The sequence below is a fragment of the Odocoileus virginianus genome, chromosome 20 (assembly GCF_023699985.2).
Source record: "Odocoileus virginianus isolate 20LAN1187 ecotype Illinois chromosome 20, Ovbor_1.2, whole genome shotgun sequence".
Classification (NCBI taxonomy): Eukaryota; Metazoa; Chordata; class Mammalia; order Artiodactyla; family Cervidae; genus Odocoileus; species Odocoileus virginianus.
In genome coordinates this window covers 9887861-9908390 of record NC_069693.1, presented here as the reverse complement: position 1 = coordinate 9908390, position 20530 = coordinate 9887861, and the positions used below count along the sequence as shown (strand labels likewise).

Genomic DNA, 20530 nt, shown 5'->3' with positions numbered 1-20530 from the left:
GTCCTAACCACTGGAACACCAGGGAATTCCCTGTGTATCTTTGATAAAAATGAGGGCAACTGTAGAGAGAGAAATTATGTTTGCACCTTTGTATATATTCTAATCTTGTCAACAGTCTCTGAGGTTTTATTATATACCTATAAACTGAACTGGATCTTGGAAATTCTGCATGTGTACGTGTGTGTGTGGTCAGCATCTTTGCAACCCCATGCACTGTGGCCCACCAGGCTCTTCTGTCTATGGGATCCTCTAGGCAAGAATACTGGGGTGGGTTGCCATGCCCTCCTCCAGGGGATCTTCAGAACCCAAGGATCAAACCCTTATCTCTTGCATCTCCTGCACTGGCAGGCGGGTTTTACCACTGTGCTGCCTGGGAAGCCCCTGAATTCTGCTAGTTTCCACAGATATCTGGCTATTAATCCCCAAACTGAAGTTTCAATCAGTAGGAACAAAGGATCCACTGCCCTTGGATCTCCTTGGAAGGGACTACACCAGGTCTTCCTCATTACCTGGACGGCAGCCAAACTTCAGGCACTGGAAACTTGGACACAAATTTTGAAGCTGAAATGGACCTGCCTGGCATCTGATCCTGTGAAAATGCTAGGGACCTCCGAATCAAATTGACTGGGAAGAGATGTAGCTGACACTGTGGTGGACTGCTTCCTCCTTCAAGATGCCAGATAAAGACTTTGTCCTTAAGCTAAACATAAAACACTTTCTTTCTTCTTGCCTTTCTTTCCTTTACTCTGTCACGGGTCTGGAAAGATAATCCATCATCCATTTCTCCCAGGCCATCGCTAAGGGGGCTATAACCTTTCAGTCTGTGCCGGATTTGTCATCCAAAACTCTGATCTGGTGAAGCAAGTCAGAAAGAGGAAAACAAATATCCTATATTCATGCATATATGTGGAATCTAGAAAAACAGGAGAGACGAACTTACTTGCAGGGCAGGAATAGAGATGCAGATGGAGAGATGAACCTGGAAGGAAAAGGGGAGGGTGGATGAATTGGGGGAGGAGGACTGACGTATACACACTATCACGTGAAAAACAGCGAGTGGGAAGTTGCGGCATAGCCCAGGGAGCCCAGCTCGGGGCTCTGTGATGACCTAGAGGGGTGGGAAGGAGGCTCAAGGGGAAGGGAATGTATGTTTACTTATAGCTGAATGACTGTTGTGCAGCAGAAACCAACATAACATTGTGAAGCATTGGTGATGGAAGGCAAAGTCCTAACCACTGGACTGCCGGGAAGTCCCTTTGGGTTACCCATCCTTCCTGGGAGGGAGGATTAACTAAAATAAAGCCCGATGAGAGCCAAGCATGACCTGCCCCCATCCCTGCCCATTAGCAGAAGGTTCCAGAATGTCCTTCACCTTCAGATATCTATCTCACTTCACCCCTGGGGTAGTGACATTCTTCTAAAGTCTTCATAGAAAAATCATGTCAAAAGTTCAATTTGCAGTCAGGAGACATAATCAAAGAGAGAGTCCAGCGCAGTGGTTAAGAGTATGGACTCTGATACCAGTCTGTCTAGGCTGGAAGTCCAGCTTAGCCAGTTACTAGTTTTGTCACATTGGGCGAGCACTTAGACCTCAGTTTTTCCATTGGTGAAATGGGGTGATCATGCTTCCTACTCAAGAGTTGAGGTGAGGGTTGAAAGAGTTGATATGTGTACAGAAATCAGAAAAGCACATGTGGAAAGAGTTTCTTGTAAGTAACCAAGAGCATTTACTATTATTACTTGGGAGGGAGAACGCCCTTTGGGACTCACAGCCAAGTTACATGTTTGACTCTAAAAATCTCTTTCTCGGGCTTCCCTGGTGGTCTAGTGGTTAAGAATCCACTCACCAGTGCAGGGGACACGGGTTCCATCCCTGGTCTGGGGAGATCGCACGTGCCACAGAGCAACTGAGCCAGTGCGCCACAGCTACTGAAGCCACGGCAGTGAGAAGCGCACACACCACAACGAGGAGTGTGGTGTGCACACCACACCTGCTTGCTGCAACTAGAGAAAGTGGGCCCGAAGCAGCAAAGACCCAGCATAGCCAAAAAATTAAATAAAATAGATAAAGCTTTAAAAAAGAATACACACTGTTTATTGGTGGTTGGATAGCATCACCAACTCAATGGACATAAACTTGGGCAAAACTCCAGGAGGTAGTGAGGGACAGGGAGGCCTGGCGTGCTGCAGCCCGTGGGGTCGCAAAGAGTAGGACATGACTTAGCAACTAAGCAACAACAACAACATACACTATTTTAAAAAATAAACTAAAGTCCCTTTCTTTCTGCTCCCGAACATGGCCTGTCTGGAGGATGCCTGCCCTGATGTGTGGGTGCAGAGTGACCTGGGGTGACAGGGAGGGGATGAGGAAGGAAGGAAGTGTTTCTGTGAGATCAGAGGCCCCCAGGGACGAGGCCAGGATATGATCCACCTGGGCTGAGCTGGAGCCCATGGCAGGTGGTCAGGAACTGCTCATAGAAGGAAACAGTCATTGAATGACCCTAATCCTGGAGTCTGCAGGAAGAGAAAGGAACTTTGGGGGTGGGGTGGGGCTGACCTAGGCAGAAGCTTGAATTTTATTGTTCAGGTCTTTTTATTGTCAATTCTTTTAATTTTCCACTTTTCTGTAAGGGCATATATGTGGGTCCATGGTTCAAGGTAAAATTTTTACTATTAATTAGTTAAAGCTTACATAAGCAAACACAATTTTTTAAATAATTAAAAAATAAACACAAAACAAAATCAACCTACAAAAACAAATAAAGAAATGGGTAGGGTTTCTCATGGCTCAGCTAAAAGGCAGAGAGCATTAACAAAGCAGTTGAAAGCTCCTGTGGCCCTTTCCCTGGCCGCTTGCCTTTCCTCTCTCCTCACCTGAGATAAATTCTGCCCCAAACACGAAAGTGGCAATTTTGCTACCTATGTCCCTGCTTTGAATTTTCTGAACCAAGCCTTTTCCCTTTGCATTTTCTCTTTCCTCCCCAGAGGCTCTCCCCAGGGAAGCTCATCCCAGGAATCTCATGTTAACAATCTCATATATCTCCTCCTGTTTTCATTTCCCAAACTCAGACAATCCTATACAGACATTCTGTTGGTCGAAGCAATTTACAAGGTCAGCTCAGATTCCGGAGAGGACAAAGACTCCCCCTCTTGTGGGGAAGAGTGGCATATGTCTAAGGAGATGGAGAGATGGTCAGCAGTCACAGTTGCAGGCAATCCACCAACCCCTCAATCCACCCCTTACACTTGCTGCCTTGTTCTTCTCTTCTTATTGCTATTGGACACTATCTTGCTTTTGTTGATTATCTATATCTTTCCAAAAATATAAGCTCCATGAGCACAAAGGTCATCTGTGGCTTATTCACCTGTGTGTCAGTACCCAGAACTCTGTCTAGATCCGGAAGGCAGACAATACCTATCTGAATGAATGAATGAATCCTTGGGGGCTAGCTTCAGGTTTCCCCAGGATGACGGCAAATGGAGAGAAGGTAGGGGCTTCCCTGGTAGCTCAGTGGTAAAGAATCCGCCTGCCAGTGCAGGACACATGGGTTCGATCCCTGATTCGAGAAGATCCCACGTGACCTTGGAGCAACTGAGGCCATGTGCCGCAGTTACTGAACCTGTGCTCTAGAGCCGGGGAGCCGAAACTACTGACGCCACATGCTGCAACCGCTGAAGCAGCCTAGAGCTCGTGCTCCCCAGCAGAGAAGCCACCCCAGTGAGACCCATCAACCAACAACAGCCTTGGCCCACAGTCAGCGTCTATTGCACAAACTTCCTCCCTGCAGGAAGTAGCATCTGCGTCATCGCTGTGTTCCTGGGCTAGCAGACGCAGAGCAACACTCAGGAAGCACCTTCATCGATTCTAAGATGCACCCCTCATCCCCCGCCCCCGCCCTGCCTTTAGTAATTCTGAGATCAGGAAGAGTCATAGCGTATGACACCTTACAGCCAGGCTGTCATTGTGACGCAGCTGTCATTGTCTGGGTGTGAACATGGAGATTTCTCCCCCGTGGTTATCATTATTTTATCGGTAGAGCATTTTTAAAAATTTATTTTCTTCCTGAAGTATAGTGGATTTACAATGCTGTGTTAATTTCTGCTATATAGCAAAGTGATTCAGTTTACACATACGCATGCTTCCTTTGTGGCTCAGTGATAAAGAATCTGCCTGCAATACAGGAGACCCGGGTTTGATCCCTGGGTTGGGAAGATTCCCTGGGGAAGGAATGGCAACCCCACTCCAGTATTCTTGCCTGGAGAGTTCATGGACAGAGGAGCCTGGCGGGCTACAGTCTGTGGGGTTGAAAAGAGTTGGACACGACTGAGTGACTCACACACACACACACACACACACATTTTTTTTTTAAATATTCCTTTCTAGTATGAGGTATCACAGGATATTGAACATAGTTTCCTGTGCTATCCAGCAGGACTTTGCTGTTTATCCATTCTACATATAATAACCTACATCTGCTGATTCCAGACTGCCACTCCATCCCCTTCCCATCTGCCCCCCTGGGCAACCATAAGTCTTCTCTATGTCCATGAGTAGGTTACTGTTTCATAAATAAGCTCATTTGTGTCATATTTTCCTACTTTTAAAAATTTTTATTTTTTTTTTTAATGGCTGTGCTGAGTCTTCACTGGACTTCCCTGGTGGCTCAGATGGTGAAGAATCTGCCTTCAATGTGGGAGACCCGGTTTCGATCCCTGGGTCGGGAAGATCCGCTGGAGAAAGGAATGGCAGCCCACTCCAGCATTCTTGCCTGGAGAATTCCACGGATGGAGGAGACTGGAGGGCTACAGTTCACGGGGTCACAAAGAATCGGACACGACTGCGTGACTAACACTTTCACTGCATCTTCACTGTTGCACGTGGGCTTTCTCTAGTTGTGGCGAGTGGGGGCTACTCTCTAGTTGCAGTGAGCAGGCTTCTCATTGAGGTGGCTTCTCTTATTGCAGAGCACAGGTTCTAGGGTACATGGGCTCAGTTTAGTTGTGGCTGTGTCATATTTTAGATTCCACATATAAGTGATAACATATGCCTTTCTCTTTTTGACTTACTTCACTTAGTATGATAATCATTAGTTGCATCCATGTTGCTGCCAATGGCAACCATTTCATTCTTTTTATGGCTGAGTAGTAGTCCATTGTATATATGTACCACATCTTCTTTATCCATAATTGAGCTGCTTTTAATAGCCTCATGGCTGTGCCTGTTGGCATGAAGGACAGAAGATGTGTTGTGTGAGAAAGTGTGGACATCCACTGCTTGGAGCAGAAGTGACTCCACAGAGTCAGAGTCTGTGACTCAACTTAGCTGAGTCAGGCTCAGCTTAGCTAACTTATTTCTCTTGTATTTTCCTAGTTATATGCACACACAGATGGTATAAGATACAAACCTATATTTTCTAAGTAAGTCTACCAAGAGCTCTTGCAGTAAGCGTAAAATAAACATTTAATTTTATTTTCTGTTTTTTGGCCACCTGATGTGATGTGGGTCTAAGTTCCCCAACAGGGATCAAACCCATGCCCGCTCCAGTGGAAGTGCCATGTCTTAACCACCGGATCACCAGGGAATTTCCTAAGCATTTTAAGTGATAGGGAAATACATCATAATTTTACTGGCAGCACTTTTTAAATTTTGTTAATGGGATAGAAAATGGTGCATCTGACAACCATGGCACCTTAGATTGGATGAGCTGGGGAACCCACAGGAGAGGATGAATTGGTGTGTTTGTCTCTATCTTTCTCTCTATTCCAGTCTCAGCTCCTGGGTGTTGTGTATATCTTGGGATGACAGGTGGGAGAACAGAATTTTAGCTTGGGCTAAATGAGCTATTCCACCTGACAGGCTTCACACACACCTTGTTGTTTAGTTGCCAAGTCGTATCTGACTCTCTGCAACCCCATGGACTGTAGCCCACCAGGCTCCTCTGTCCATAGGATTTCCCAGCAAGAATACTGGAGTGGGTTGCCATTTCCTTCTCCAGGGGATCTTCCTGACCCTAGGATTGAACCTGCATCTCCTGCATTGGCAGCCAGATTTTTTTTACCACTGAGCCACCAGGGAAGTCCATGCATGCCTGGTATATCATAAACGTCCCGTAAGTGAACATTTGGCTTCAGCATGTGAGCACAATAGCTCCCCCACCAACCTGGAAGGTCTGTAGGAGCAGGGATGTGTGAGTCACATCTTGTGACCAGTACAGGAACTGGTGAGATCTACACAGATATTTGTGGGTTGACCACACACAACTGAGTCAGTTACAAGACACATGCGAGGTCTCTCTCAACTCAGGGTCTTTGCCTAGGTTTCTTAGGGCTGTGATGCAACCTCCTAGCAGACCATCTGGCTCACTCCTATTCATCCTTCAGCTCTCAGCTCAGGAGCCTGTTCCTCCAGGAAGCCCTTCTTGACTGCTGAGCTAGTTCAGGTGGTCCCTCGGTGCTCCCACAGTCCTTTGGGCTCCCCTCCCCATCCCAGCCTGGCCCACTCCGGGTCATCATTGCCTGGGGATGCATCTGACTCCCCCACTGCACTGGCTTCCCTTGTGGCTCAGACGGTACAGAATCTGCTGGCAATACAGGAGACCCGGGCTTAATCCCTGGGTTGGGGAGGTCCCCTGGAGGAAGAAATGGCAACCCACTCCAGTATGCTTGCATGGAGAATTCCATGGACAGAGGCGCCCGACTGGCTACAGTCCATGGGATCACAAAGAGTCGGACACAACTGAGCAAGTTACACTCTAACTGCACTATGAATCATTCCTGCAGGAACAGAGCCAGGGGCGAGGGGCAGCGGGGGCGGGGAGGTGTTGGTCTTTGCTGTGTTCCCAGCATCTAGCCCAGGACAGGGCCTTGGAGAGGTGCTGAGTGTTTGATGAATGAAGACAGAAGAGGAGGTTTGGCGGACAGGCACGGGCGCAGCCTCCCACGGGCTAGCACTCTCAGGAGCTGGGAGAAGCGCCCCTGGCAGTGTGCCAGCCTGCATTAGATGCATTTGCACAGGCGTCTTGCATCCTGGTCTTGGTCCAGAGTTACCGTCGGCCGTGACCACTCGCCTCCTTTCCTCCAACCCGGAGATCCCAAGGGCAGAGCCTGATGTATCTACTTCGGGGACCCCGGCTTGTGGCTGCTCACACAGCTTAGGAGCTGGAGCAGAATGAATGGACGTGGAGGGTTTCAGGGGCTGCCATCTGAATATGCTGTCTGCGAGTGTGACTGCGCCTCCTCTGGTCTGCTAGTCTGTGCGTGCCTGCATATGTGTGGTATGCGAGGCTGTTGTAAGTCTGCCTGCTTTGGACTTGTCTGTAATGACTCTGTCCTTGAGGCACTGTGTCTTTCCTTTCCCTCTTGGACCGGGCTTTGGGTCTGGATTTGCGGGGAGAAAACTTAGTTCATGTGTTTGCTGTCTGGGAATGTCTGAGAATCTTTTTCCACCTCTTGGTTTCTCTGTTTCTGTCTGTCAGTGAGGATGTGGATGGGTTTGTGTGCTGACCTGCATTTCTCTCTCGCCTGTGGTTTAAGAACTGAGTGTAGTCAGCAGATTACCCTTTTCCCATTCTCGATGTGGTCTTGAATTAGTCTCTTCCCTTTCTTTTTTTCTTTGGAAGTCCCCTCTCTATCCTTTGTGGGCCTCCACATGTTCCTCAGATGTTCTTTGGGAGGGTGCTCTCCAGAATTGAGCTTCAGATTGTCAGCAAAACACTTTGAGTAGCCAGGGCCTCTGGCTGTGTGTGTGCTAAGTTGCTCAGTCATGTCTGACTCTTTGCAACCCCATGGACTGTAGTCTGCCAGGCTCCTTTGTCCATGGGATTTCCCGGGCAAGAATACTGGAGTGGGTTGCCATGCCCTCCTCCAGGGAATCTTCCTGACCCAGGGATCGAATCTGCATCTCTTATGTCTCCTGCATTGGCAGGTGGGTTCTTTACTCCTAGCGCCACCTTGGAAGCAGGAGCCTCTGAGTGGTGGGGGCCTCTGGCTAGATCCCAGGAAACGGGAGTGAGGGTGGGACACACGACCTGGGCAGAGAGGAGGTTGGGAGGAGAGCCAGGGTGGAGACTGTCATAAATGATTCCCTGACCATAGAGTGGAAGGGAGGCTTGGAAGGGGCAGAGATGGGGGCTGGAATTGAGGAGAGCCAGAGTTATCCCCCAGGAGGCTGGGGTTCTTGTGTCCTGGTCTCTAGACCTTCAGTTTCTTCCCTGTGTGCATCTGGGTCCACGCCTTGCTTCTCATCTCTGTGGCTGCATTTTTTTTGTTCTGTCTGTAACTTGTGCCTCTGAGAGTGTCTTTGGTGGTTTTCTGACTCAGTCTCTCATCCCTGTCTTCCCACCTGACTCTCCCTCTGTTTCCTCCTTAGGGAGTCTCTTTTCCATCCCAACTCTTTCTCTTTTTTAAAATTTATTTTAAATTGGAGGATAATCGCTTTACAACGTTGTACATGTCTGCTATACAACAATGTGACTCAGCTACAAGTGAACATATATCCTTCCCTTCTTGAACCTCCCTCCCACCACCCCCCTCAACTTTCTTTTCTCATTCACATCTCTCCCTGCTTCCATCTCCCTCTTTGTCATCTAAAAGATGCCATTTTATTTTTTAAAACTTATTTTTATTTTTCGGCCATGCCACGCAGCATGCAGGATCTTACTTCCCCGACCAGGACTCAAACCCATGACCTCTATGTGGGGACTTTGGAGTCTTAACCACTGGACAACCAGGGAAGCCCCCTCAATGCCATTTTAAATGGTTGCCAGGAAGCAGGAGAGGGAGACAGGAGAATGGAGGAAAGTGTTACAGAAGAGTCGGCACCTGAGCTGGGATTTGAAGGACGGGCTGAGGGTACACAGTTGTTCATGCTGTTCAGCCGCTCAGTCCTGTCTGATTCTTTGAGACCGCATGGACTGCAGCACTGCAGGATTCCCTGTCCTTCACTACCTCCCGGAGTTTGCTCAAGTTCATGTCCATTGAATTAGTGATGCTATCTAGCCATCTCATCCTCTGCCACCCTCTTCTCTTTTTGCCTTTAGTCTTTCCCAGCATCAGAGGATGTTGAAATGCTAGGGAAGGAGGAAGGCCAGTCAGGGAGCCTGGGAACCAGATATTGAATTGGGGTGTGGGCACTGCCCACTGCCCCACGGACCACCAGTCCCAGCCAGGACCAGGCCAAATCGCATGGGGCTCTCCCCAGCCCTTCCTCCCGACTCAGCCAGCACTGGCTGAGCTTAATCACCACCCACAGAGCCTACACCACCCTTGGTGAGGTGGGAGAACGGGTAGACAGTGCAAAGAAGGGAGAGTGAATGACTTGTTTGGGAAACTGAGTCCCAGGATGGAGGAGAAATAGAGGGTGGGATGGTGAGCAGAGCCAGATTCTCAGATGCCAGAGCTGGGATTTTGTGCTGGGGGTGATGGAGACCACGGGTGGGTTGTGAACAAGTCTTGGTGTCAGAAAGCTCTCTCTGGGTCCCTGTGGGGGGTGAGGGGGGCTAAGGGCCCCACGGCAACCTAGTGGTGGCCCCATGAGCAGCTGGAGGCGGGGTCCCACAGGGAGGCCGGGACCCCGCCCCCTGACATCACCCTCACATTATTGCACCGGGCTGGCTGACCAATAAGCTATGGTTTGCTACTATAATGGGTCCTAGCAACAGGCCCTGATCCTGTGCTAACAGGACAGGAGGCCCCACCAGCAGAGAGAGTTAAGGGGAGAGGGAGAGCCCGCAGGGCAGGTGAGTGCCCCCGAAGGCAGCTCCCCTTGTCCACCCCAGTGGCCACTGGCCCGTCTGCCCCTTGCACTGAGACCAGCCCAAGGATTCCCCTTCTCCTCTTCCCCAGGCCACACTCTGAGATGGGTTAGGGGTCAGGATGCAGGAGGGACTGGGTAGAGCCCCAGGGTGAAATGCCTCCATCTGGGGCGACCAGACCTGGCCAGAACAATGGAACAAGGACCATCTTCCTGCAGAAGGTTGGGTGAGGATGGGGCCAGGCGCAGCTGAGAAGAGATAGGGGAGGTAAAGACACGTGACTGAAGAGAGAGCAGCTCTTCAGAAGGACCTGGGTTTGAGCCTTGACTGTGCCTCTGAGTGGGGACATCTCTTGTCTAGTCTGAACCTCAATCCATCTCCATCTGATGGGGATACTGATCCCTGACCTGAGCATCTCTCCCAAGGTTCTCTGAAGAGTCTTAAGTCAACGAGGAAGTGTATTTTAGAGGCGATAGACAAGGAGAGTGTGTGACCGGGAAGAGGGAGGGCCAGGGAAGCTCCCAGGTGAGGAGGACGGATCTCAGGAGAGACCACCATGACAGGCTCCTGGAGGAGGGAGGGGACTTGGCCTAGCCAGCCCTGCCAAGCAGGGCTGGGTGCTTAAGGAGACACCCAGTGTGGGGGCATGGCTGAACCCAAGAATATCTTCAAAGGTGACCTAGAGACAGACAGGTGAGGGGGTTCATGATGGTCACGGAAGCCCCGCGACATCGACAAGGTTATCTTCCAGCGTGCAGGCGCTACAGCAGAGGCGCAGAGAGCGCAGGGATGTCACACAGCCAGGAATATTACTGATGATGATAACAATGATGCTGATAGCGCAGACCACCTGCTCTGGGTCAGGCACTATTTTTTTTTTCCAGAGAAGTTTGTATTTGGGCCTTAAGCTTTTGAAAATAAAATTTAAAGACATAGCATATGAATACCCCTGTAATACACATGAGATATTCTATCAGACCCTAAAAATTAACGTAAACTTAAACTTTCTCATAGTCAACAAAATAGTGGCTGGGTGCTGATTTCATTAGATAAGTGGGCTACAGCCCACTTATTTTAATTATCATTTTACATCTATCTAGGTGTAGCTGAAATTCACAATGCACATCAAAGTAAAATTACATCACAGCTCAATACCATACTAAATGTACTTGGCCTCTGAGGTGAAATTCACAATGGATTCTGCTGGACAAATACTGGGTCGGGCACTATTTTAAGTGCTTTTACTGGATGAACTCATTTCATTCTCAAAAGCTCTAGGAGGTGGTCTGCTATAAGGATTGCAGATGGCTTTGATCTGTAAGATGAGGAAAGTGAGGCAGCGGTCAGGAACTTGCCCCCAGTCTCTCAGCTGGTATGTGGTAGGGCCCGCCCGGATGGAATCCCAGGCAGTGCGGCTCCAGGGTCTGGGTCCCCTTGGCCATCACTTCTTGCTGCTTCTAATCACCGAAGAGGCAGCAGCGGGAGATCCACCGCCCCCTTTGCCTGGGCCCAGGAGCTGAGCTAAAGCCCCTTCCACTGCAGGCCTGGCTACATACACAAATTGCAGGACCCAGTCCAAAATGAAAACGCAGCACCCTTGCTTCGAATTTTTAGAATTTTAGTCAATGTCAGAAGAGCGTTAAGGCAAGAGCTGGGTTTTTTTTGTTTTCATTTTTAAAATTTATTTATCCAGCTGTGTGTCGGGTCAATTGGGCTCTCTAGTGGTGGCACGCAGCCTTATTTGCCCAGCAGCATGTGGGATCTTAGTTTCCCAACCAGGGATCGAACCCCATCCCCTGCATTGCAAGGTGGATTCTTAACCACTGGACCACCAGGGAAGTCCCAGAAGAGCTGGGCCTTTTAATGTGGGGCCCCATGTGATGGCATGGGTCTCAAGCTGCCCATAAAATGGTGGGAGTTCCTAGGGTTATCCCGAAAACTCCTTAGTGCTTCGGAAGGCAGGTCAGTCATTACATTCATTATGCAAAGAATCAAACAGGCTCAGAGAGGTGCTTCGTTTTGCCCCAGGTCACACAGCAGGTTAGTGGCAGAGATGGGATGGGAACCTGGGGCCACCAGACTCCAAAGCCCCCTCCCTACTTCCTGTCTAAAAGGTATTCCAGTTTTTCGTCATCGTTGTTGTTGTTGTTGTTGTTTTAAGAAGGAGAGGACTGTGGGGCTCCAGAGAGACTTCCTTCATAGCCCTGGGGTGTCTCTCCCTGCCCCACGTCAAGTTCCAGGAGGCCTGAGCGGCTCCCTTCTGCTCTCTCCCCTGCAGACACTGAGGACCACGCATCCGTCCGTGACTCTCCCCCACTCCCCCGCACCCTCTGACCCGCCAGTCACCATGGCTACTTCGAAGTTGCCAGCGGTGTCCGGGCAGGAGGAGACCACCATCCTCATGGCCAAGGAAGAGCTGGAGGCCCTGCGCACCGCCTTCGAGTCGGGCGACATCTCCCAGGCCGCTTCCCGCCTCCGGGAGCTGCTGGCCGCCTCGGACTGCACCCGGCTGGAGGTGGGCGTCACAGGCGAATCGGGGGCCGGCAAGTCGTCCCTCATCAACGCCCTTCGCGGCCTGGGCGCCGAGGACCCCGACGCGGCCCTCACCGGCGTGGTGGAGACCACAATAGAGCCTTCGCCCTACCCGCACCCGCAGTTTCCAGACGTGACCCTGTGGGACCTGCCAGGGGCCGGCTCTCCCGGCTGCTCGGCCGACAAGTACCTGAAGCAGGTGGACTTCGGCCGCTACGATTTCTTCCTGCTCGTCTCGCCCCGCCGCTGCGGCGCCGTGGAGAGCCGCCTGGCCTCCGAGATCCTGCGCCAGGGCAAGAAGTTCTATTTCGTGCGCACCAAGGTGGACGAGGACCTGGCGGCCACGCGCATGCAGCGGCCCTCGGGCTTCAGCGAGGGGGCGGTCCTGCACGAGATCCGCGAGCACTGTGCCGAGCGGCTGCGCGGGGCCGGCGTCCACGAACCGCGCGTCTTCCTCGTGTCCAACCTCTCACCCGCGCGCTACGACTTCCCGCTGCTCATGTCCACTTGGGAGCGCGATCTGCCCGCGCACCGGCGCCACGCCGGCCTGCTGTCACTGCCGGACATTTCTCTGGAGGCCCTGCAGAAGAAGAAGGACATGCTCCAGGAGCAGGTGCTCAAGACGGCCCTGGTGTCCGGCGTCATCCAGGCCCTGCCCGTGCCCGGGCTGGCGGCCGCCTACGACGACGCGCTGCTCATCCGCTCGCTGCGCGGCTACCACCGCAGCTTCGGCCTGGACGACGACTCGCTGGCCAAGCTGGCCGAGCAGGTGGGCAAACAGGCGGGGGACCTGCGCTCCGTCATCCGCTCCCCGCTGGCCAACGAGGTCTCCCCCGAGACGGTCCTGCGGCTCTACTCCCAGTCGTCCGATGGTGCCATGAGGGTGGCCCGGGCCTTTGAGAAGGGTATCCCCGTGTTCGGGACCCTGGTGGCCGGCGGCATCAGCTTCGGCACTGTCTACACCATGCTTCAGGGCTGCCTCAACGAGATGGCCGAGGATGCCCAGCGCGTCCGCATCAAGGCCCTGGAGGAGGAGGAGGAGGACCCTCAGCCCGATGTCAGCCTGGAGGCGGCTGGTGACAGCTGTGTGGAGAAGCGGGGATCCGGGGAGGGGAGCAGGGAGGAAGCCCCCCTCTCGACCCGCCGGAAGCTTGGCCTCCTCATTAAGTACATTCTGGACAGCTGGAAGAAGCGAGACTTGTCTGAAGACAAATGAAAGTGCAGCCCTTACCCACTGCCTCACCCACAAACCAAGCCTTTTGAAAACCCACCGAACACTCAAAAAAGGCCGAATGTGGTGAAAATGAGACATGCAGTTGCTGAGTGGGGACCGGGTGCGGCAGGCGGAGGGAGGCAGGTGGAGGGAGGCCCGAGGCTAAGTCCCCAACTGGGATTGGAATTGATCTCGGGAGGCAGAGGTTCAAGGTGTGGATGGGGGTGGGCAGGACTCTTTAAAAAAAAAAAAAAAAAAAGCCTCTCTCTCCCTGATCCCCAAGTGGAGGTGGGGCGTTGGGGGCAACAGGACAGCCTGGCCGGGAGCCAAGCCAGGAGCCCACTGTCAAACATAGGTGGGTGGCTGAATGGGCCCTGGGGCCTGCAGTCTCTGTCCCTTTCTGAGAACTCCAAAGGCCGGCTCTGGTGGGGGAGGGGCAGCCAATGGGTACCCGGGCTGGGCACAATAGTGCCTAGCAACCAACTGGGTGAAACAGATGCCAGGGAGATGGGACATCCTGAGCCATCCTGCTGCCTGTGAGTGATGGGGGTGGGGAGCAGGGAGGGGGCGGCCAGGTGGCCACCGGACTGGCCTCTGTGCAGACCTGGGGAAACAGAATGGGAGTGGAGGTGGTGAGAGGGTGGGCGGGACTTCTATGAGCATCCATGGAGAAAGGAGGCGGGGACGGCACCGGCCCCCTGGAACAGGTCTAATTTCAGAAAGATGGCCAGTGTGTCTGCACATGGATGCATGCGGGAATGAGCTTGCTGGTGTGTCTGATTGGGAGGGATCTTGGTAAGCCTTGGTGATTTGGATGCTGTGGGTGGGTCTAAGATTGTGAGTGATTGGCTGAGACTGGGGTTCCAGGTCTGTGTGTGCCTGGCTGTGTGGCTGGGCATGAATTTTGGGGATGGTGCTATAAGGCCGTGGGTCTGACAGGGCACCTGTTGGGATTTCTGGAGCTGCACGAGGCTTTGGGTGCAGAAGACACAGGGTGTATAACACAGTGAGGTGACCCTGGGACCTCAACTGCTTGGCACAGCCCTTCGCTCTGTGCTGGGCTCTCCAGCTGGATGCAGAAGTGAATCTGACACACTTATCTGCTCAAACCCAAACTCACATGCCGAGTTGAGGGTCATACATGTTTAAAAAGGAATCACCAGACTGGGGCACTTGGGCAGGACGGGTTGCCCCAAGAGCATCCGTGGACTGAGACAAGGGTCCAGGGAAGGGTGGGATTTGAGGAATTCACAGGGTGGTTCTGGTGCAGTGGAGATGGCCTCACTAACACTCCCTGAGTTGTTCCAGGACCTGATGATGGTTCTAGCCTCATACATATGTGTGTGCGCGTGTGTGCTCAGTCATATATGATGCTTTGAGACCCCATGGGCTGCAGCCCGCCAGGCTCCTCTGTTCATGGAGTTTTCCAGACAAGAATACTGGAGCGGGTTGCCACTTCATACTCCAGGGGATCTTCCTGACTCAGGGATCGAACCCACATCTCCTGCGTCTCCTGCATTAGCAGACAGATTCTTTACCACTGCGCCACCTGGGAAACTCCTCTAGCCCCATCTAGGGGCCTCAAATTACCCCTGACACTGGGAAATGGACTAAGAGGGTCCACTTTTACCTGGGGTGTTAAAATTTCTTTGCTGAACTCTGTACTTTGCAAAAAGATTCCTGTCTTCCCAGGCCTCCCATTGGCTCTGCAAGGACTATTTGGGGTTCACATGGACCTTTTCTGCACCAAAGAGGGTACAAAGGATCATGGTAGGGATATTCCAGACCCCCAGGGGGAAATCCCCACAGTAGGGATTTCTCAGATGCATGAGAAAGGTGGTCTCTTTCAAATCCATTCTCAAAAGGCACAGCCCACATCCCTATACCTGTGGACCCTCGGACTCACTGGCCCCAAGTGACTGAGATGGAAAGGGTGGGCATGCTTTCAATATAATGGGCCTGAGGTTAAAAGAGACAGCCTGGGTAACCACTGTCCCCTGCTTCCAGCTGGTGGCCTCATTCTGTCCTGCCCCTTCTGCCCCTCTCTCTCCCTTCCCCATCTCCACCCCCAGCCCCTGTTCCAGCTCTGGGCCCTGCCCACCCAGGTCCTGCCCCCGCTCCTCCCCTTGTCTCCCAGGCCTGTCTCCTGCACTGTAAGGTCATGGAGGGCTCTTTGGAAAAAATTACTGGCTTCACCACGAGACTTGTGGGATCTTAGTTCCCCAGCCAGGGATAAAAACCTGGGCCCTCGGCAGTGAAAGCGTGGTGTCCTAACCACTGGACCGTCAAGGAATTCCCAGGAGGGCTCTTGCTAACCTCCCCAGTGGGACTCTTCCTTCCCTGCTCAGAATCCTCCCACGGCTACCTACAGATAACGATCAAGTGCAGCCAGACGCTCCCCGCCCTTCCCAAGCTGGCCTCTGCCTGAACCTCGTCAGCAGTAAGACCCCAAGTCTTCCTAAAACAGTAGGGTTTGGACGGTTCTGAGGAGTCATCTTTCCATTCCACAGGTGAGGAAACTGGCACCTCCACCCTTCACAGAGGGGAAAATAAAAGCCCTGAAGGGGCTGTGACTTGGCTGGTGTCACCCCTGCAAATCCCTGGCACAGCTGGGACCAGTCACACAATCCCAGGATGTGAGCTGGCTTCCCCGTCCATCATACAGACTTGACAAAATCGTGAATGTGGTTAGAACAGTGGGTGGCCCCGAGTAAACCTCAAATAAACCCTAGTTATGACTACCAGTGATGGAGGTTCCAGCTCTTAATCCTGGTGCTGGGTGCATGGTAAAACCCCTGCCCCCTTCCTCAAAGTTAAGACTTTGAATTCTAGGGCCAGAAGACCTTAGCCCCATTCTGTTTTCCCACGCATTAGCTGGAGGACCTTGGGCCTCATTTATTTTCTCAATGCCAAATGTGGATAACAAGGGAGGGAAACTTCTCCGGCTGGTTTGAGGATTTGTGGGTACTTCAGGAGAAGCTGGCGGTGATGAGTAAATGTGAACTAAAATAAAGCGCTTAGCACCAGACCTGGCATCTTGTAACACCCTCAGCACTATTACTGGTGATGCCACAAATACTCTGGGCAAGCTGAGGGATGTAGAGAAGATAGGGCAACTCAGAGCGAAAATACTCCCTTCCCGTCCCTGTCCAAGGTCATCAAGTCCTGAAGACGGAGAACTGGGGGTCAGGCAGCCCATGGCCAGAGAGGTCTTCCAATCACGACTCAGCCAGTGCAAGATCCTGGAGCTCTCAAAGGACACCAGGGCCCTGAAGGAGGCCTTTGAGGCGGGGGACCTGCCAGCAGTCGCCGCCAAGTTACAATCTACGCTTCATTCTCTGGAGAATGTCCGGCTGGACATCGGTGTCACCGGGGGGATGGGCTCAGGCAAGTCCACCTTCGTCAATGCCATCCGGGGGCTGGGGGACGAGGACCCCAACTCAGCCCGCACGGGCGTGGTGGAAATGACCATGGACCCCACACCATACCCACATCCCAAGTACCCCAATGTTGTCTTCTGGGACCTGCCGGGTGTCGGCACCCCCGCCTTCCGGGCTGACAAATACTTCCAGCGGGTACAGCTCTTCCGGTATGACTTCTTCCTCATCATTACCTCGGAGAGCTCCACCGCCGACCTCACCGAGCTGGCTCGCGAGATCCTGCGACAGGGCAAGCGCTTCTACTATATTCGCTCCAAGGTGGATGTGGACATCGCAGCCTCCCGCAGCCGCCGCCCCAGCTCCTTCTCGGAGGAGAGGGTGCTCAACCAGATCCGGGACGACTGTGTGCAGCGGCTGGAGGGTGAGGGGCAGGCTCTGGTGGGCTGGGTTATTTATTTATTTTGGACGCATTATGCGGCTTGCAGGATCTTAGTTCCCCAACCAGGGATTGAACCCAGGCCCTTGGCAGTGAAAGCACTGAGTCCTAACCATTAGACTGCCTGGAAATTCCTATCTATCTTATTTTTATTTATTTATTCATTGATTGGGGGGCTGGATTCTTGAGGGATTACCCCACTTCCCCTGCATCTTCCCACTGAGGCCCAAGGTGGGGTAAGGCCACCCAAGTTATGCAGCCCCTGTTGGTGAAATGCCGCTTACAGCTGCCATTTCAATCACAGATGACAGAGACCAATCACTTGCATTAAAGAAAAGAAAGGGTGTGCGCGTGCTAAATCGCTCAGTTGTGTTCGACTCTTTGCGACCCCATGGACTGTAGCTTGCCAGGCTCCTCTGTCCATGGGGCTTCTCCAGGCAAGAGTCCTGGCGTGGGTTGCCATGCCCTCCTCCAGGAGATCTTCCCAACCCAGGGATCGAACCCTCAGTCTCTTACATCTCACAATGGCAGGCGGGTTCTTTGCCACTAGCGCCACCTGTGAAGTCCCACTGGCCAGTGCAAATGCAATGCACCCACGCCCATGCTGACACACCCCTGGGGCGGCGGGCCAGGGGGCTCCCCAGAGGCCAGGCACCATGCTCACAGCTCATTTCACCGGTGACATCCCTAGGAGGAAGGTACACCCATGCTCTTGTTTTACAGATAAGTACATGGAAGCCCAGAGAGGTGTGGTAACTAGCCTGAGGCCACACAGGGAACAGGGAGGGAGGCTGGGATCTGAACTCAAGCAGCCTGGCTCCAGGGCTGATGCTCTTAAGCCATGAGCTGTGTAGACGCAGATTGCCAGCCCCCCTCTCCCCTCAACAACCCTCCCTGCCCACTCAAGGGCAGCTGTCAGGACACCTGGGTCTGCTCCGTGGGGAAACTCACCCAAGGTGCCCTTGTCCCCTGCAGCACAGGGACTCAGGGACCCCGAGGTCTTCCTGCTGTCCATGTTCGACCTGGGCAAGTATGACTTCCGCCTGCTGGAGGAGTCGATGGTGAGGGACCTTGAGAGTCAAAAGCGGCATGCGTTCCTGGTGGCCCTGCCCAACGTCTCCAAGCCCACACTGGAGCGGAAGGCGGCCTCGCTGAGGCAGCACATCTGGCTGGTGGCCACGGTGGCCTGCGGGGCCAACCCAAGGCCCGTGCCAGGCCTGCCGGAGGTGATGTGTGACCTATACATGCTCACCCAGGCCCTGGAGGGTTACCGCCACAGCTTCGGCCTGGACGGGGGATCCCTGGTCAGGCTGGCGGAGCAGACAGGCCAGCCCTTGCACAAGATCGTGCAGGTGCTACAGGGCCCGAAGACCAAGGTCACCGAGGCGCTGGTGGCAGAGCTGCTGGGTCAGGCCTCCGGGGATGCCTCGGCCTTCAGCCAGAAGCTCCTCAACGTGCCCATCCTTGGCTCCCTGGCCTCCTGCAGCCTGTCCTTCGCCACCGTCTACTGGATGCTCCGCACCTCCCTGGACACGGCTGTCAGTGATGCCCAGAGTGTGCTGGTTCAGGCCTCCCTCGACAGCCCCAACCGCAGGCTCCCGGATGGATCGGATCAGTGGTCCCAGCCCGGCACCTAGGCCAGCCAGAGGTGGCAGCGAGGGGCTGGGAGCCTGCAGGCTCTGCCTGTGCCCAGGCTGGGGGGGTGTTGGGGGAGGGGAAGGAAGAAACTCCAGCTCCAACTGTCCTGGACTGAGCTGTGTGCTGTCTCGTGCTTTTGCGCCCTGGGTCTTGTGCCCTGTCTGACCATGGCCCCCACTTTCCCTCTTCCAGTGAACCCCGCATCAGCCAGCAGTCCCCTGGGAATCGCAGGGAGGGGACAGACATGGGCATGCTAAGTTGTGACAAGGCAGGGAAAAAGCCAGTTGCCTGGCAGGGGAGGGCAGTCAGGAGGGTGTCCACCACACAGGTCAGGGGGCGGGGGGCGGGGGGGGGGCGGGATGAGACAAAAGATTCAGAAACATTTCTGTAAGAGGGCAGTGAACAGTTCTCAGTAATCTTGGGGGTCACAAAGGGAGGTCCCGCCTAAGGTCTTGGGCAATGTGTGGCAAGGCCAGAGCCTGCCCTGGGCCTCGTACCCCTTAGACTTCCGGCCAGACCTGCTGAGTCTGCGTCTTCCAGCCAGACTTGCTGAGTCTGCAGACTCCCCACTTTCAGCCAGAGGTTTGCTTTCTTCCCTGTCCCCCCACCTTCTCAGGCTTCCCAGGTGGCGCCTGCAGTGCAGGAGATCTGGGTTTGATCCCTGGGTCGGTGGGGGTGGGGAAGATTCCCTGAAGAAGGAAGGTGCATGGCAACCGACTCCAGTATTCTTGCTTGGAGAATTCCATGGACAGAGGAGCCTGGCAGGCTACAGCCCATGGGGCCGCAGAGAGTCGGACAAGACTGTGCAACTATCGCTTCAATTCACCCTCTTCAGTTGTACCTTTTTCTCCAAAGACCAGTCCCCCTGGGGTTGCCATGACCTGCACACCAGGACTGTATACAGGATATGCCCAAGGGCAAGGAGAAGCCAGGGAGACCAAAGTGCCATGGGGGGTGGACTGGGCAGACCAGCTCAAGCTGCTTAGACTGGAACCAAGTGCTCAAGTGAAGGGTGGAGCGGCATCACTGGAGGATCAGGACTAGTTTGGGATTAGGGTGTGGTGACCAGACCAATTCCGAGTATTTTGGGAAACACTGAACTAGGATGGTGTACTGTGTTTAACTGAGTTGGGGAGGGCAGGTACTATAATGAACTGATTGGTGTATTTAATTGAGGGTTAGGTTCTGGATTTGAAGGGAGGGGCCATTTCTCAAAGAGTAGATACGTATCCATATATCTATATCTATATGGGAAGCCATCATGTCTAAAAGTTAATAACGTATAAGTATTTGACAAGCGCAGCACCTGTTTTGACTAAGGGGAAGGGCAGTTGGCCCTCTGTATTGGAGGGTTCCACATGTTCGATTCAACCACCCTTGAATTGAAAATAGTTGGGGGGGGGGACCCGGAAAGTTAAAAAAGCAAAACTTGACTTTACCAAGTGCTGGCAACTATTTACATACAATTTACCTTGTATTTACATTTATTAGCATTGGTACTGGATTAGCTGTTTTAAGCGGTCTAGAAGATGACTTAGGTAGATGGGAGGATATAAGCACATGCTATGCTATCTAACCT

General features: G+C 53.0%; 2 protein-coding genes across 5 annotated transcripts; both read left to right on the top strand.

The window, feature by feature from the left end:
- The first annotated feature begins 9557 nt into the window (after positions 1-9557).
- IRGC (immunity related GTPase cinema) lies at positions 9558-13591 on the top strand. Its single transcript, XM_020893212.2, has 2 exons — positions 9558-9737; positions 12031-13591. Exon 2 carries the CDS (start codon positions 12100-12102, stop codon positions 13498-13500), a length of 1401 nt encoding a protein of 466 aa, XP_020748871.1. The 5' UTR covers positions 9558-9737; positions 12031-12099; the 3' UTR covers positions 13501-13591.
- A 345-nt stretch (positions 13592-13936) lies between these two features.
- LOC110137031 (interferon-inducible GTPase 5-like) lies at positions 13937-19062 on the top strand. Of its 4 annotated transcripts, none has more exons than XM_020893214.2 (4): positions 13937-14033; positions 15869-16007; positions 16652-17298; positions 18289-19062. In XM_020893214.2, the coding sequence occupies exons 3-4, from the start codon at positions 16695-16697 to the stop codon at positions 18948-18950; spliced, it is 1266 nt and encodes a 421-aa protein (XP_020748873.2). In that variant the 5' UTR covers positions 13937-14033; positions 15869-16007; positions 16652-16694; the 3' UTR covers positions 18951-19062. The 4 variants fall into 4 exon arrangements, with proteins under 4 accessions (XP_020748873.2, XP_020748874.2, XP_020748880.2 ...); XM_020893215.2 differs by having other exon boundaries at positions 13949-14033; positions 15846-16007; XM_020893221.2 differs by lacking the exon at positions 13937-14033 and adding an exon at positions 14163-14292.
- The last annotated feature ends 1468 nt before the right edge of the window (positions 19063-20530 follow it).

Bases quoted from the DNA above. Each gene is read 5' to 3' on its own strand.
- IRGC (XM_020893212.2), top strand. From the start codon at position 12,100: ATGGCTACTTCGAAGTTGCCAGCGGTGTCCGGGCAGGAGGAGACCACC.
- LOC110137031 (XM_020893214.2), top strand. From the start codon at position 16,695: ATGGCCAGAGAGGTCTTCCAATCACGACTCAGCCAGTGCAAGATCCTG. The intron at 17,299-18,288 runs GTGAGGGGCAGG...TGTCCCCTGCAG, and splicing joins CTGTGTGCAGCGGCTGGAGG to CACAGGGACTCAGGGACCCC.